Source organism: Copadichromis virginalis, linkage group LG12, assembly GCF_057382275.1.
Source record: "Copadichromis virginalis isolate Kocher_CV1m ecotype Utaka linkage group LG12, C_Virginalis_male_GT1.1, whole genome shotgun sequence".
NCBI classification, from domain to species: Eukaryota; Metazoa; Chordata; class Actinopteri; order Cichliformes; family Cichlidae; genus Copadichromis; species Copadichromis virginalis.
In genome coordinates this window covers 277344-294431 of record NC_140629.1, presented here as the reverse complement: position 1 = coordinate 294431, position 17088 = coordinate 277344, and the positions used below count along the sequence as shown (strand labels likewise).

At 41.8% G+C, this 17088-nt stretch overlaps 1 protein-coding gene and 1 long non-coding RNA gene across 2 annotated transcripts; both read right to left on the bottom strand.

Moving 5' to 3' along the window:
• Positions 1 to 2365: 2365 nt before the first annotated feature.
• On the bottom strand, positions 2366 to 8161 carry LOC146696145 (kelch-like protein 10). Its single transcript, XM_085474261.1, has 5 exons — positions 7842 to 8161; positions 6426 to 6912; positions 4856 to 5443; positions 2944 to 3093; positions 2366 to 2709 (listed from the first exon to the last, which is right to left on the bottom strand). Exons 1-5 carry the CDS (start codon positions 7973 to 7975, stop codon positions 2410 to 2412), a joined length of 1659 nt encoding a protein of 552 aa, XP_085330387.1. The 5' UTR covers positions 7976 to 8161; the 3' UTR covers positions 2366 to 2409.
• A 7050-nt stretch (positions 8162 to 15211) lies between these two features.
• On the bottom strand, positions 15212 to 16098 carry LOC146696144 (uncharacterized). The gene is made up of 2 exons (XR_014923159.1): positions 15457 to 16098; positions 15212 to 15374 (listed from the first exon to the last, which is right to left on the bottom strand). It is a non-coding gene; the product is annotated as an uncharacterized LOC146696144 (long non-coding RNA).
• Positions 16099 to 17088: the final 990 nt, after the last annotated feature.

The window sequence follows — 17088 nt, the reverse complement described above, 5'->3', positions numbered from 1 at the left end:
AGCCCTGTGTTTTAGCCACCACCGAGACCATTTTGAGGGGACTCCTGCAGATGGGTGAGTTGTAGCTAACTTGAATACCATCATGAAAAGTTTTGTGTCTGGCCAAAGAGGTGAGCGTGTTGCAGCCTTCGGGGAGCTCAAGAGGGTGAACGTGTTATGACCTTCCAGGGCAAGAGCTCCAAAGTAGTCTTCGTGTAGAATTGACTGTGTGAACGTTAGCATATGCTACTTCCGGTGCGGAAACTCCTGTGGGGAGCTTTGTTTCCGGTGTCCTATTCGCGCCTGGTTTATGGTCCAAAACAAGTTAAGCAAATGAATGAATCAAGCGGCAATTTACATTTCTATAGATGTCTTGGGCATTTACCCAATATATCTGTAAATGATGTTCATCGACTTGTTGATATTTTTCCCTGCACCTCAGGGCAAAAGAGAAAAGGGATTCAAATGTTATATTTCTCAGCTGTCCCTCGTTTATCGCGGGTGTTATGTTCTAAAAATAACCAGCGAGAGGTGAAATCAAGTAGCCAATTTTATTATTTGACGGTGCAAAACGTTTCGTGGACATACAGTACTGCACTTCAGAGTCACACTGCTAGCGATCGATGCAGCGATTCTGTACTGTACAGGAGAGACGTCACGGAGGAGATCGTCTGCAGCGTATACAAATTGGGAAAATATTCTGAGCAAGTCAGTCATGGTGCCTCTAAAGCTTATCAGTAAGCAAAAACTAATACCTGTATAACTGCATAATCTGTGGTTTAAAAAATACGTGCTATTAAGAATGTGTTAGCTGCCGCTTCAAGCTATTTTCAATTTCAATTGATGTGTCTGTGGATTTTATTGTGGTGAAATCAGGAAGGTTAAGTTTAAGTACTCATGAAGTCACAAACATGCTGCCAGCTGCTGTTTGCAGTAAAGTCAAGCTGTGTGTCTAGTATATTTGTCATGTGACTCCAGACCTTTATTATAAACATGTAAGTGACTAAACTGGGAAGAAAGTCAGTGTATTTCACCTGTATCTGTGTCACAGATACTAAAAACTTTCTGGTTTCTCAGCAAAAGTAAAGGAATCTGTTCAATTTCAATTCTATTTAATTTATATAGCAACAAATCACAACAACAGTCACCCCAAGGTGCTTTATATCATAAGGCAAAAACCCAATAATAATACAGACAAAATTCCACCAATTAGATGACCCCCCCCTTAGAGCAAGCACTTAGTGACAGTGGGGAGGAAGAACTCCCTTTTAACAGGAATAAAACTCCAGGAGTTCCTGGCTCAGGGAGGGACAGCGATCTGCTGTGACTGGTTTGGGGTGAGGGGAGGAAGACAGGAAAAAAGACACACTGTGGAAAAGAGCCAAAGATTAATAATAAATAATGATTAAAAGCAGAGTGGAGCATAAGAAAATAAATCTAATAAAACCACATCATGGGAAGCCTCCGGCAGGCTAGACCTATTGTAGTGTAACTAAGGGAGGATTCAGTCACCTGATCCAGCCCAACTACAGGGAGTGCAGAATTATTAGGCAAATGAGTATTTTGTCCACATCATCCTCTTCATGCATGTTGTCTTACTCCAAGCTGTATAGGCTCGAAAGCCTACTACCAATTAAGCATATTAGGTGATGTGCATCTCTGTAATGAGAAGGGGTGTGGTCTAATGACATCAACACCCTATATCAGGTGTGCATAATTATTAGGCAACGTCCTTTCCTTTGGCAAAATGGGTCAAAAGAAGGACTTGACAGGCTCAAAAAAGTCAAAAATAGTGAGATATCTTGCAGAGGGATGCAGCAGTCTCAAAATTGCAAAGCTTCTGAAGCGTGATCATCGAACAATCAAGCGTTTCATTCAAAATAGTCAACAGGGTGGCAAGAAGCGTGTGGAAAAACCAAGGTGCAAAATAACTGCCCATGAACTGAGAAAAGTCAAGCGTGCAGCTGCCAAGATGCCACTTGCCACCAGTTTGGCCATATTTCAGAGCTGCAACATCACTGGAGTGCCCAAAAGCACAAGGTGTGCAATACTCAGAGACATGGCCAAGGTAAGAAAGGCTGAAAGACGACCACCACTGAACAAGACACACAAGCTGAAACGTCAAGACTGGGCCAAGAAATATCTCAAGACTGGTTTTTATAAGGTTTTATGGACTGATGAAATGAGAGTGAGTCTTGATGGGCCAGATGGATGGGCCCGTGGCTGGATTGGTAAAGGGCAGAGAGCTCCAGTCCGGCCATAAAATGTGGAAGCTGCAAATGCCCATCATGTTGAAAAGAAAGTTCAAGTTCTCTGTTCAGCTAAAAGAGACTTTTTCACTGGGATGTCAGACCTCAGGATCTTAAGCAGAGAAACAGCCAGTTTTTTATTGATGAAAAATGTATTTCTTTATTTCTTTATGTGAAATAATTATCGAAGATAAGCAGTCAGATCGGGGTGTCGCTTCAGAACGCAACAACTGACAGCACCTTGGGTCATCCCTTTGTCGCTGACAATGTACCACCTGTTGGTCTTTTCATCATAGCACTCCAGATTGCAGAATAAGCCGCCATTGTAGAAACCTCCAACCACATACAGCTGGTCCTCCAGCACTGCAATGCCGAACTTTTTACGAGGGTGTAACATGGGAGCAATGTTGCGCCAGTGTCTTGTTCTTGGGTCATATGCGATGACACTACGCAACTGAGTGATACCGTTAAAGCCACCAACCTGTGCAGACAAAGGACTTGTTACAGTCTGTAACGTAAAAATGTTCTGTTGTAAAAAAGTAAATAGGTCTCCAGATTCCAAAATATCTGATTCTAGGGTAATTATAGAAATCACATTCCAATAATCCAGTACATGGTACTTGGAAAATAATACAGACTCCCAAATACAGGTACAGTAAACATTCCATGTTTGAATTTCTGTCCGTAGTAAGATTATGTTTTAAGCTCTTCTTACTACATAGATTTCGTTATTGTAGGCGACCACGGCTCCCCCAGTCCTCCCGGTTTCCATGGGTGTGATCAGTGTCCACTGGTTGGTGTCAGGGTTGTAGGACTCAGCACATGACAGAGGTTCATCTTCAGTAAGACCACCACAAATGTACACCTAGAAATTAAAATCACGTTTAAGTCAAAATTACTAGAATTAAATGTTTCAGCTTCCAGAAAAAACTTAAAAACACTAAAAATGTCTGTGAAGGTTCTCAGTCATCCAGGTCATCGTATTCTAAGGAGCTTGGAAAGAAAAGCATCTGGACTTCTTTAAGTTGCTTGAAGACGTTTCACCTCTCATCCGAGAAGCTTCTTCAGTTCTAAGAGTCAAATGGTGGAGAGTCCCAGATTTAAGCCCTGTGGGAGTTTCCCCCCAAGAGGGACAAAGGACCCCCTGATGATCCTCTACCTAATTACATGAGCCAAGGTGTGAAAGAGGGTGTAGGTCACAATCAGCCAGGGTTTCACGTGAGCTCATTGTGAAACCTGGCCCCACCCTATCATGTGATTTCCTCAGGTCAGATGGCCCAGGATGTGAGTGGGCGTTAAGACATCTGGGAAGGGAACTCAAAACTAGATTATAGATGGCAGACAGCTGGTGTCGTAAGCCACCGCCTCTGTTCAAAGATGGTCGCTCACAGTGGACATAAATGGCTTCTTTCACTCCTCTTTCAAACCATCTGTCCTCTCTGTCCAAAATGTGAACATTGGCATCCTTGAAAGAGTGACCTTTGTCCTTTAGATGCAGATGGACTTTTGAGTCTTGTCCGGTGGAGGTGGCTCTTCGATGTTGTGCCATGCGCTTGTGAAAAACTAAAAATGTTTTCATCAGATTTCTGTATAGCTACTTTGCATAATAGTAGTAAAAATCTAAAAATGATGGTGTTATCCTAAAACATTTAGTTTTAGCAGAGGTTTGCTGCATTTATTTTCTGTATTTTGCAGACTTAGAAAATATGGATGCAGAAATTATAAAATTGCTATTTTTCACGATGTGAGGGTGAAGTAACCATAACCTTCTCCCTGAGCTGTTGGAATAATGGTAATAGAAATATTTAGCTTAAAAATAAAATATTATAAAACTGATACAATTCATAAACTATTCATATTTTCCACAGAAATGTCCAGTGATGATTAAGCCCTCAAGCTGAAAAGTACATTTGCAAATCAGTGCCATGTTAAGCAAAACAAATAAAACAGGAATAAAGAAATTGCCAAGCCATAATATTCTTTTTAAAAAAAACATATATTTACTGAGATTAAATTAACAAAGAGATCCCAACCGAACCAAAAAAAAAACAAAACAATCCTTTGCAGGATTGTTATAAGTTTGCAAGAAAAAAAGTACCAACCAAGGAAAGAATGTCTTTCTCAATATTCATGACATTAATCTAAAAAAATAAATAAATAAATTCACTTTTTAAAAATTACTCCCATTGGCCAGCTTTATAAGACTATTAAAAAATGTTTTTTGCACAGAAACTCACAGAAAAGTAATATTTTACTGTGCTCTCATGTTCCAGTGCATAAATGCGTTGGTTGGCTGGCTCCAAAAGATAATAAATCCCCATATGTTGTAAATCCAACTACATAGCCTTAAAAATCATTTTTACAGCCAGACACAAAAAACCAAAAAAACCCTAATCCATATGGATAGCGTCCTGGCTAAAATTTGGGTTTGTGACTGCTTTGGGACGTGTACTGACAGATTAAGGCATTGGCATCTTTTGGTGCATTTCTAATGGAATTATTTGACTGTACATTTTATTGACGCAGCTTGTTAACCAAGGTTGTTAGCATTACCAGTTAACTTTGTCCACCACTTTCTCCACAAAACCAACATGGCAGAGATCTTCCACTACCTCAATTCCACTTACCTTGCCGTGTAGTGTTGCAGCACCAGCTTCTGCCCTGCGCTTGTGCATCGATGCAATCATAGTCCACTGGTTGGTGTCAGGCTCATATCGTTCTGCAGTTTTCAGTTTCTTTTGGTTTTGGCACCCGCCCATAGCATATATGCAGCCATTCAGTGTGGCCACACTGAGAAAGCCCCGCTCTTCATGCATCGACCCCACCTCTGTCCAGGTTTGGTTGGTGAGGCTGAACCTTCTCACATGACTTGAATAGCTTATGAAATCAAAACCTCCGATGCAATAGACACATCCATTGAGGTAAGCACAACCGTAGAATCCCAGATACCGTGTCCAGCTCAGCGGCACCCAGTGGTCAGCTCGAACATTGTACAACTCAATCTTGACACTTGGGAAAGGTCTCTCCCATCCACCAACGGCCAATAAGACTTCAGACGGCAGGCGTGTTTGGGGCATAGGTCTCTCCACAATGGACTCATTTAGCATCTTCATGGCAGTGGTTACCATATCCATGCATGCCGGACTACTACTCACCACATCATTTCTGCTCACAGTGCCAACCAAGTACTCAGTGGGTATTAATAGTAGGCGGACCTGGATGAAAACAAGAATCATAAGGGAAAAAGGCAAGAAATACAACATTAGACTGTATATAAGAGTCGGATGTAGCCACCATGCCACCACCCATTAGTGAAGTATAGCACTATCCCTATAATCAAAATGTCATGGAATCACCCAGATAGCTATGGTAGCTCCTGGCATCGCCTCCAATCAGCTGTGGCATTGCCCTTAAAGACCCTAACATTACCTGTAAAGAGCCACAACATCACCTGCCAAACAGCAATGGCAGGTCATGGCATTACCTCCAAACAAGCAGTGGTGCCACAGTCAAGTTTCAATGCCATTATCTGAGCACTGAGTAACCTCCTGCTGTAGAAACAGGTCCCACAATGAGGGTGTGTCCTGTTGTAAATGCCTAAGGTCCAGTCAGTAAGTTCTGGCAGAACACGATGGGCATAGTCAACTTTTCTGTCAGAAAAGCTAAAGTGCAGTTCAGACACAATATCAATAATGCACTTCTGAAAGTACAAAACAACGGCCAGTTTTATCTGGACGCAAGTGTAAATAATACTTTTACAATTTATTAAGGACTAAATGATGAGCACCTTCTGATGCACACTCCCAAGTGAATTAGAAACACCCCCCCCAATGTGATTAAGAATGAAGAAGAATGATTCCCCTACATTAACTCTATTACCAAGCTTTAAGTTTGAGTAATTCTGCCATTGCAATTTTAGCTTTTTACACGTCAGCCATAAAAGGCTGATGGGCGAGCAGGTGGGCGGCCTGGACACCCAACTCTGTAAACACAATAGTGTACAATCAAACTTCTTTTTTTTTTTGCATCAGGCATCAAGCTTATGTTTTATTTTTTATTCCCAATTCAAATTGCTACAGCGGAAGTTGCTTTCTATACTTTCAAACTGTACCATTCATTCAACAGCCCCTCACTGAGTAATAAACAAAATAAATGCACTTAGAGGAGCAATTAAATTGATATCCCATTTTCAGTTACCTGCTTGAGCAGTGCGGGCATGTCACACCCACGTTCCACAGGGGAATAGTTGATCCATCTGAGAATGGCCTCAAACACAGTGCTCTCCTGCTTCACATTGAGCTCATCATTCTCGATAAGATCTGATAGTTGCTGCACAGAGAGCTGAAGGAACTCCAAGGAGAGTGCACCAACCTCTTCAAAGTGATGGAGGATGTAGAGAAAGGCCTTTCCCCTGAGGTCAGGACAGTTGTGTAATTGTGCCAGATTGTAGATACTGACGCAGTTATTTACACAAAGCTTCCTCTCCAGGAAGTCGCAGCAGGCTTGAATGACGCCAGTCACGATAAAGTGGTCTGCTTCCACCAACAGCTCCAGTACATTGTCCTCCGTCACCACAACAGATTGGGTGTAGGCATATTCCAAAATGAGGCTCATTGCTTTTGGAGACACAGTGGGGAAGTTGTAGATCTTGTTTGATGGTAGTGGTTTGTAGCAGAAGAGATCCCTGTGCAGATTCAGATCAGCATTTTCACATTGTCTCTCTGTCATGGAACTTAAAAAGTACCTGATGTCGTGCAGCTCATAGTTAAATAGCATTTGTATAATTTTTCAGCTGCATGCTTACTTGAGCAAACTGTGATCAAAGAGATATGAAATTAAAGTAACAAAAATCTAAAATGACTTGATTTCAAATGGGCAATCTCCTATTTAAGGTCATCTATTCAGACGTGCAGAAAAACATTCAGCATTGCTGCTATGTTTAGACAGACAGAAAGATATAGAGTTGTCTAGGCATTGTAGCAAATATTCCTATACAGTAACAGGGTTAGGGCGACAGGGGACAGCAGGCATTAAATAGCTGCAAATATAATAACTGAATTTCACATTATCAAATTTACTGACTAGACAGAATTGGAAAGAGCAGACATGTCCCAATGCAACAGAAATGGCATATCATTGGCCACCTCTCAGTCTGGCCCCAAATTGATTACCTGCCTATTTAGACATACAATTTCAGCTAAACTGGTGAAGGCACAGCTAATATCACCACTGATGTGGTCCTTTTGGTGCAGGCCAGTTTGTGCACAAATTTATTAGAACTGCTGCTGCTGTTGTCGTGCTGATGAAATATAATGAGAAAGCCAGTTTATAGCGTCTGTAATCTTTCAAACTACCTCTTAACGGCTCATTGTGGAGTCAAACACAAACCTACACTATATATGTATCCCAACAAACCTCCCAAAATAAATAACTAAATAAAAATACAGGACTGATTTTTTCCCCCCCTAAAAATTGCTCCAGAACATTTCTAGTGGTCAAAAAGTACAGTGTAACATTGAAACCTCCCAATACCTGCTGCACTGTGTTACATGAAAACTTTGAAGTAGGATAAATGCAGAACCAACCACAGCCAAACAACACAGGCCTGCTCACCTGAAGTATGCACTGCAGTTACAGAGGATGATCCTGTGAATTTTAAACTCAACATCTCCAGCTCGGATCACAGAGTCACAAAACTGTCCCTCCAGAAAAAGCTCCCTAAAGACGGTACTACAGGTGCTGTTCATTATTCAGATGTTACTCAAGATGTTTAAACTTCTAAAAAATCTCCTGTTTAGTGTTTTCCTTTAGAGATCTGCCTACAGTTTGTGAGGTACTTTGTCTAAATTACTGATTACGTTAACTTATGCTGCCTGGAAAGTGTCACTACTCTGTTTATATTTGAAAATCATAGTGTATCATTCCGTTAATTGACTGTGTGAACGTTAGCATATGCTACTTCCGGTGCGGAAACGCCTTTGGGGAGCTTTGTTTCCGGTGTCCTATTCGCGCCTGGTTTATGGTCCAAAACAAGTTAAGCAAATGAATGAATCAAGCGGCAATTTGTAACAAAAAATAATTTCCCCCAGGGATCAATAAAGTATTCTGATTCTGATGATTGAATTTACATTTCTATAGATGTCTTGGGCATTTACCCAATATATCTGTAAATGATGTTCATCGACTTGTTGATATTTTTTCCCTGCACCTCAGAGCAAAAGAGAAAAGGGATTCAAATGTTATATTTCTCAGCTGTCCCTCGTTTATCGCGGGTGTTATGTTCTAAAAATAACCAGCGATAGGTGAAATCAAGTAGCCAATTTTAGTTTTTGACGCTGCAAAACGTTTCGTGGACATCCAGTACTGCACTTCAGAGTTACACTGCTAGCAATCGATGCAGCGATTCTGTACTGTACAGGAGAGACGTCACGGAGGAGATCGTCTGCAGTAGGGCTGCACGATTTTGCATAAAATGAGAATCACGATTTTTTGGCTTAGAATTGAGATCACGATTCTCTTTTCCAGTATAAATATTTATTGCACTTATTAACTGCGCATCAACTTCGTAACAGTTGAGACTGAACATAAAAACAATAAATAAACATAAAAACAACAAATGTCTCACGTTTTGTTGTTACCGCCAAATGTTGTACTGCTTGAAATTCCGTCTCCACCGTTGCTCGACACTGCGTGTATAGAGCAGGTAGTGCAACAATAGAAAAATAGTTGCGGGACAGCACTGTATAGCGTTTGTCTAGGGTGTTGATCATTTTCCTAAATCCCTCGTTTTGCACAGTGTTGATGGGAGCCATATGTTTGGTCAGGTGATAAGTGATAGCCTCCGTAATTTCTTTGTGCCTGCAAGAGCTCGACGTGTATAGGGAAGTGCTGTATAAGGTTCCCGTTATTGATGTTTGGGTGGTTGACCGGGGCGGATTTTCTCCTGTCACTTTCTCGTCATCCCTGACGTGCTCTCCGTGGTTTTTTCCCTGCTAATTTTAGCATCACACGCACAGCTTCTGTATCACGTGGTATAAGGCTCCGCCCTTGTCATTTGTTGAGCAGAAAGAGTGAGCGCTTGTTTTCATGCAGATTACGTCCCGGATCAAAATGCGGTACAATCGTCGTCATCTTTTTTTTTTCTTTTTTTTTTTTTTAAATCGTTGTCGTTTGGAAATGAGATCGCACATAAATATGAATCGAGATTGTGATTTTCTAATGATTAATCGTGCAGCCCTACTGGGTAGGTGTGTACTTGACTAGCTGATCTCGACATAATGTGGGAAACATCTGGTTTGACTATTCTTCACCTGTAGTTTGAATGCTGAACATCTGCCTGTTTAAATCACGAGACCAGTCACTATACAGAGATGTGCTTCTGAATGTGGACGAGGTGTCTTCTGCTGCAGTGATGCAGTTCTGCTTGTGTTGAGTGATGTAAACAACTGATCGATCTAAACTCTTTAAACGTAAAAATTGATCATTAGATTTTTTATGACACAACAGCGGTGAGTGTTCCCACCTTCTGCTCTTTGTAACTTAACGCGATCTTTCCGTTTTCGAGTTTTGGACATGATTTTGGAGTATATCTTTGCAGTAGCGATTGGCCGCAAAGTCAAGCTACCGGAAATGTACAACCCCACATCCGGTCTCAAACCAGGAATTTAGCATTTTCTCGTGCACAGGGTCAATTTGGTTCCACATATTTGTGTGAGCAAACATTCTCTGTCATGAACTTAAACAAGAACCGATTGAGATCAAGGATGAGTGACTCCCACTTGCGTGATATTTTATGCATCTCAACCACTGCCCTCCAAGCAGACCTAATTGCTTTACTAAAATCTAGATCTCAGTATCACCCCTCTCATTAGTCCAGGGATGCCCAAATTCTGTACTGGAGAGCTGCTATGCATGTTTTAGTTCTTTCTGGTTTAGCACAGTTGAATCAAATGAAGAGCAGGCCTCCAGGAGTGACATCCCTGCATTACTCATGTGTTTCTGAACAGTAAAAAGCATAAAGCATGCTAATGCAATACACAAAAGGAAACGTATTTTGTTAAACTCTTAAGATTCGGTTTTAACTGTTGATGTTATGCTCTTAATTCATAGTTGAGTGTGTTGTGTACATATTGTGTAAATTTACAAATGTGTTTATTTCTTGCAGCAAGTGAACTTCCAGTTGTGCAATCTTCCAGTATGTGAAAAACTTTGGCTTCCTGAAAGGTCTTGTAAAAGTCAAAGGGCGAAATTCACTTTAAAAAAAACTTTATTGATAACAGAACACTTTTCATTACTTATAACGCCTGTTTAAATGTTCATTAGGCAAAGATATTGCAAACTCATGGAAATGTAGGGTATTCTATACAGTTTGTTCAATGTTGTCTGACTCTCCAGATATAAATGAAAGGTGGAATTGTGTCTTTAGAGTTGTAAATGCTTGCCTGAGTGTCTTTTATTTACGTACATTTCTATTTTAAAAATAACGGGTAATTGTGACTATTAAAATTGTTCTTCATTATATTTTCATGTAACTTTGTTATGAAAAAAAAAGTCAAAAGGAACCATTGGCCCCCAGGCATCTTCACTTTATAAAATTTGGCCCTCTTTGCAAAAAGTTTGGACACCCCTGGCCTACATAATAAGAAGTACACACTTGGAGTTTTTTTAAATTAAAAAAACTGTTCAATACCAGGGCTGCCACGATTAGTCGACTAGTCACGATTACATCGACTATCAAAATCGTCGAAGACTAATTTAATAGTCGACGCGTCGTTTGAAGCTTTGTAAGATCCCAAAAGACGCAGGAATAAGTAGTAGGATTTGAGAGTGTAATAAAAGACTGAAACAGAAGATGGCAGCACTGCATGTACAACGATGCCAGCTGCAGTTAAACCCCGAAGAAGAAGAAGCAGTGTCCCAGTGTTCATAGCGCGGCCCTGCTCAGTTTCCAAAAATGGCGGCAGCTAGTTAGTTTTAATATTACTCTTATTATTCTTTCTGGGTCACAAAATAAATGTTTAACATATTTCAGGAGAGAATGTAGCTGTGTAAACCTCAAATATGTGCTCAGTTTATCAAGACACCACATATTTTCAAAAGCGCCCCGACATTTTCGGAGACGTCTGTTACCCACTAGCTCGATAGCTAGCTGGGGTTCAAGGCTCGCTAGAGCCGGTGAGAACACCGGACTCCTGGCAAACCATTTTCAAACCCACCGCCGTCTTTCGGTACTCAGGTTAATCATGATATCTAAGTCACTTTGATAACTTAAAAATGTTAATGTTTGGGTTTTTTCAGTATTTTATTTGTTCCTGAGTAAATTGGTTTGGCTGAGATTAAAGTTTATAGTTTATACAGTCATTGGTTTTTACACAGCTGAATAAACGTCAACCAGACAACTGATCATCAGAAGTGTGAGATGCTCGAGAATATACTCTGGTGTCCTGTTATATTTTAGATAGCAAGGAGCAGACGGCTGAGTTTATTAAACTTCACCGAAACAATCTGCAAATTTAATTAAAATTTAATAAACTATCATCTTGTCTTTATTTTTTAGTTAGCACATACACTTAAAGCTGTAAGCTAATGATAGTTATATTAGAGCAGATGCATGCTGGTGCAGTAAGCTCTGTGTTGCATGATCTGATTAGTGGACTAATCGCAAAAATAATCGGTGACTAGTCGACTATCAAAATAAACGTTTGTGGCAGCCTTATTCGATACTGTCAATCATCAAATTCTAATAAAAATAATGGAAAGTATGGGTTTAGGGGAGTGATTTTGGACTGATAAAAAGCTATGTAGTGAATATGCAACAATATGTACAAATAAATGAGTAGGAATCTAAATTGATGGATGTTGCTTGTGACATACCTCAAAGATCAGTATTAGGTCCAAAAGAATTCATGGATTCTTTATTGTCATTCGCATCACATGTTTACATGAGGTGGAACGAAAATTACATGCACGTGGTCCCAGAGCGAAAGAAACAGAGTAACAAAGAAACAGAGTAAAAAGAAAACAGAATAACAAGTAATAAGTATTTCAAATAAATCTATGCAATATATCGGGTGTGACTGCTTTTATTTTCTATTTCTGGTACAATACTAGCCTGCAAGCAGGAAAGAAATGATAAGGCAGGGAGTACATGTAACATTATGAGAAAACAGTGCTGAGCATGCTTCTGACTACTAACAACAGGCCAAACCATGGTCTCACACTGCCACCTACTGGTACAAAAATGGAGCATCAGCTACAAATATCCCAGACTAGTTACCAGGGCCCTGTGCTTCGTACGTCGCTTACTACATCCAAGATCAAATGAAACATCCAAGACCAAACCATCGCGCTAACCGTGAGCGCGCTAATCCGGTTCCCCGAACACACCTGCTGTTGACGATTAGTACAGCTGGACGCAGTAATGTGAGATCACTGGGTGGCCCAACAGGGGCTACACATCGATAGTAGAAACATTGATCGGCAACCCTCTGATTGGTCGGCGAAAATGTCGACGGAGCGCGCTCGGCTCGGTATTTTTCGGCAGCAGAGCAAGAACTCTTGAGTGAGGGATTTCAGGAGTTTCAGAGTTTAATCAGAACGCAAGGGAACACTGCAAAGGCTGCAAAAGCAAGGAGCGAGGGCTGGCAGGAAGTTGCTGACAAATTAAACTCGTAAGTAATTCAATAATAACAATAATAATGGAGTGGATTTATATAGCGCTTTTCAAGGCACCCAAAGCGCTTTACAATGCCACTATTCATTCACTCTCACATTCACACACTGGTGGAGGCAGCTACGGTTGTAGCTACAGCTGCCCTGGGGCAGACTGACAGAAGCCAGGCTGCCATATCGCGCCATCGGCCCCTCTGGCCAACACCAGTAGGCGGTAGGGTAGATTTATTATATTACACTATATTATCCAATATTATATTACATTACATTATATTATAATATGTTATATTATATCCCCTTTCACATTAGAGCCACGACAGGACCCACTAGAACATGGGAACAGGTAAAAGTGAAATATAAGAATATTCTACAGAATGGTAATATTTATCACTTATATTGCTTTTCGTCTCTTGGAAAGAGACCCTGGAATAATCTGTTTGTTTATAACAGCAACCAAGAAAAGGGCAGAGCAACAAAAGACAGGTGGTGGTCCTGCACCCCCTCGTCAACAAGTTGGTTAAGTAAATAATACCCTCACGGGAAAATCGATATCTCTCTATGAGCACACTGTCGCGCTGAGCTAAAGGATCCTGTCTGTCCCGCAATATACGCTGGATTCTGAGGACTCTCCTTATCAATCTTGCACCTTCCGCAATGGGTTGCTCGCGTATACGGACAGGACATGGCTGCGACAGACTTCCCAAATCCACCTTCGCTTTTATAGCCGTGGTCTCTCATCTTGATTACACGAAGTAATTTACAATTGCTACTCTGAAATATGAATTACATCTGTAATAATCACATACATGTAATAGAATGTTAATAGTACATTTCCCTTTTTTAGGAAATGACCTGTGTGAAATCAATAAAAGGATCAAGTGCTGCATTATCTTTAGTTACATTGATGTTATTTATTTATGGTGAAACAGTGGTGGAATATCGCTGTTGCTTTCGTATGAATGACGCGGGCATACCTGCGTGGCCGCGATCTAATCCTGTTTACATAAAGTAAACCTGCTCCCCAGCAGGTTTACGCTTACGGCTCTGTTGCTATGACAGCAAGTCCCGGATGGGCTTCGGGGAACCGAACGATCCAGGATCACGCGAAATCGTCAACAATCTAATCCAGCTAACTTACTTAGCGCGGTACGAAGAACAGGCCCCTGGTCTATAGTTAAAACTAGTTAATTTAGAGGATTTTCAAAAGAAAATATCACTTACATTTAAAGTAAAATAGCTGAAATATAAGTTAATTCACATAAATGTGATTAGACGTTAGTGGCTATCACACACACACGTTCATACTGTTGCTCTTTGATTAGATAACTCTATGGCTGCTGTCAATATACAGGCGAAGCTTACGGGTTATGCAGCCAACTTTGTAAGTTGGATCATTAAGTATATGAATCACCCTGTTAAGCACAAAAAGGTGCTTACACAACTGAAAAAATCTGATATGTCTTTTCCACAGGGGACTCACCTTTGTATAGCAGACCGATATAGATTGAAGACTGGTTGGGTTGGCCAAATAGTCCATTCCAACTTTAACTCTAAGACAGAGGGGTGGCCATCCTTATTGGTAAAAACGTCCCATTTCCTGTATCAACCATTTTATCTGATCCTATGGGTCCTTATTATGGGTCCGTATTACTGTGGTTGGCCAACTTTATGAACTGATTTAAGCCAACATTTACGCCCCCAAATGGGATGATGAAACCTTAATTGTCTATTAATTCTCGTGAATTCTGGATATGACAACACACAATCTCATTTTAGCTGGAGGTACAAGCTGTGTGCTCTCTAACCTAGAAAGAAGCTCTAATAAGGATACTCATCCAGGACATGCTCCGACTATATTCCTGTCCACAAAATGTTCTATTGGATAAATTCATTTGTCACTGATAAATGTCCTCTTCCACTTATTGAAACTTGCAATTATCAATCTATTGTTATTTCAGATCATACCCCCCTATTGATGAGATGGGGGTTGGATGCCTCACTGCCCTCCGCCTCTGGCAGTGGCCCTTTCTACTAAGGAGGCAAGAGTTCTGCATGTCCTGGTGACCCTCCACCTGTTTCACAGGTGGGTGCAGCCTGATCTATCTAGTGAAAGTCTAGACAGACCAGACCAGCCCAACCACACAGACACTTCCTACCCGATTTGAGGACAAAAGCAGAGTATGCAATATGTGGGACAAACAAACACACACACACACAAATGGCAAATGTGAGATCATGGGAATCTAAGCAGCTTGAACCGAAAGTGACTAAAAATTGTCAAGGCTGAGCAGGACTCAAGCGCAGACTACGAATCACAATAAACATTTTTTTTATTTACATGACACAGAGTGCACTATATACAAGTGGGGAGAAGGGGTCCAGCGAATCCAGAGGTCCATGGAGGGTGGGGGGCTCCACAGGCTCACTGCAACTGCCACACTCACGAACAGGGTCTCAAGGCGGGGCACGGAAAATCTATATACAAGGACAAAATGTTAAATGCCAAGCAAAGCACAAAGAGAAATCAAAATATTTCCAAAGCTAGAACTGCACTAACGAATGTTACACAGTAGTCCAGCGACAAAGGGCTCCAAGCAACTGCCTTCAGAAGTGGCTGGTAAACAGGATGATGAACCTCAGGTGAGAAATTGCTTGCAGGTGTGAGGACAGCAACCGGGAGCCCATGATTAGGTCCGCCGAGGCATCGCGTTGTGAGCAGGGAAGCAAGAAAGAAAGTGAGAGAAACAAAAACAAATACATATACATGTAGCGTAACTGGACCATGACAGTAATATTTCAGTTTGATCAACAATCTCAACAAGTTCAGTTACTTTCTTTTCAAGCTGCTTACACTACATTGACTTTTGTTTTTACACAATCTCAGAAGAGGAGAGCCACTGAGGGAACGCCTTCCGCCCTCCGACGCCTCCACCGTGACCTCCACTTCTGAGAGGAATTGCCCACAGATCAAGCATGGAGTGTGCCTGAATGGACATACAGAACTCCAAGGTTCGGCCCAGTGTTGAGGGTTTTCCCAAAGGAGAGGGCCCGGCGGGCGGTGCCTCACAGCCCTCCGCCTCTGGGAGTGGCCCCTTTCTACTAAGGAGGCAAGAGGTGGCCAGGAGTCTGTCAGCAAGTTCTGCATGTCCTGGTGACCCTCCACCTGTTTCACAGGTGGGTGCAGCCTGATCTATCTAGTGAAAGTCTAGACAGACCAGACCAGCTCAACCACACAGACACTTCCTACATGATTTGAGGACAAAAGCAGAGTATGCAATATGTGGGACAAACACACACACACACACACACACACACACACACACACACACACACACACACACACACACACAGATCAGTTGAAAGGGACAGAAGAAATGGCAAAAGTGAGAATATCTCACACACACACAACAGAGGGGGAAGAGATAGAGAAATTGGCAAATGTGAGATCATGCTAAGCAGCTTGAACTGAAAGTGACTGGAAATGTTTACGTTTGATCAGCCACCCATCCATTCTCTGCTGTGTTTCTTTTCCAGTGTCACAGGGCAGCTCGAGCCTATCCCAGCTATCTTAGGGCGAGAAGCAGGGTGCACCCTCGACAGGTCACCAGTCTGTTACAGGGCTAACACATAGACGCAGAAAACCATTCGCACCTATCGCCAATTTACACTCTTCGATTACCTATTGCCACTAACTGCAGGTCGTTGGACTGTGGCAGGAAGCCGAAGTACAAGGAAAGAACCCACGCAAAAACAGGAAGAACATGCAAACTCCACACAGAGCGACGGTAGAGCTGAACTCAAGACCTTCTTCCTGTGCGGTAACGGTGCTAACCACTGTGCCGCCCGCGTGTGAGCAACCGTCTCCCAGAAATTTAAAAAAGTTCAGTTACTTTCTTTCAAGCTGCTTACACTACATTAACTTTTGTTTTTACACAATCTCAGAAGAGGAGAGCCACTGAGGGAACGCCTTCCGCCCTCCGACGCCTCCACCGTGACCTCCACGTCTGAGAGGAATTGCCCACAGATCAAGCATGGAGTGTGCCTGAATGGACATGCAGAACTCCAAGGTTCGGCCCAGTGTTGAGGGTTTTCCCAAAGGAGAGGGCCCGGCGGGCGGTGCCTCACAGCCCTCTGCCTCTGGGAGTGGCCCCTTTCTACTAAGGAGGCAAGAGGTGGCCAGGAGTCTGTC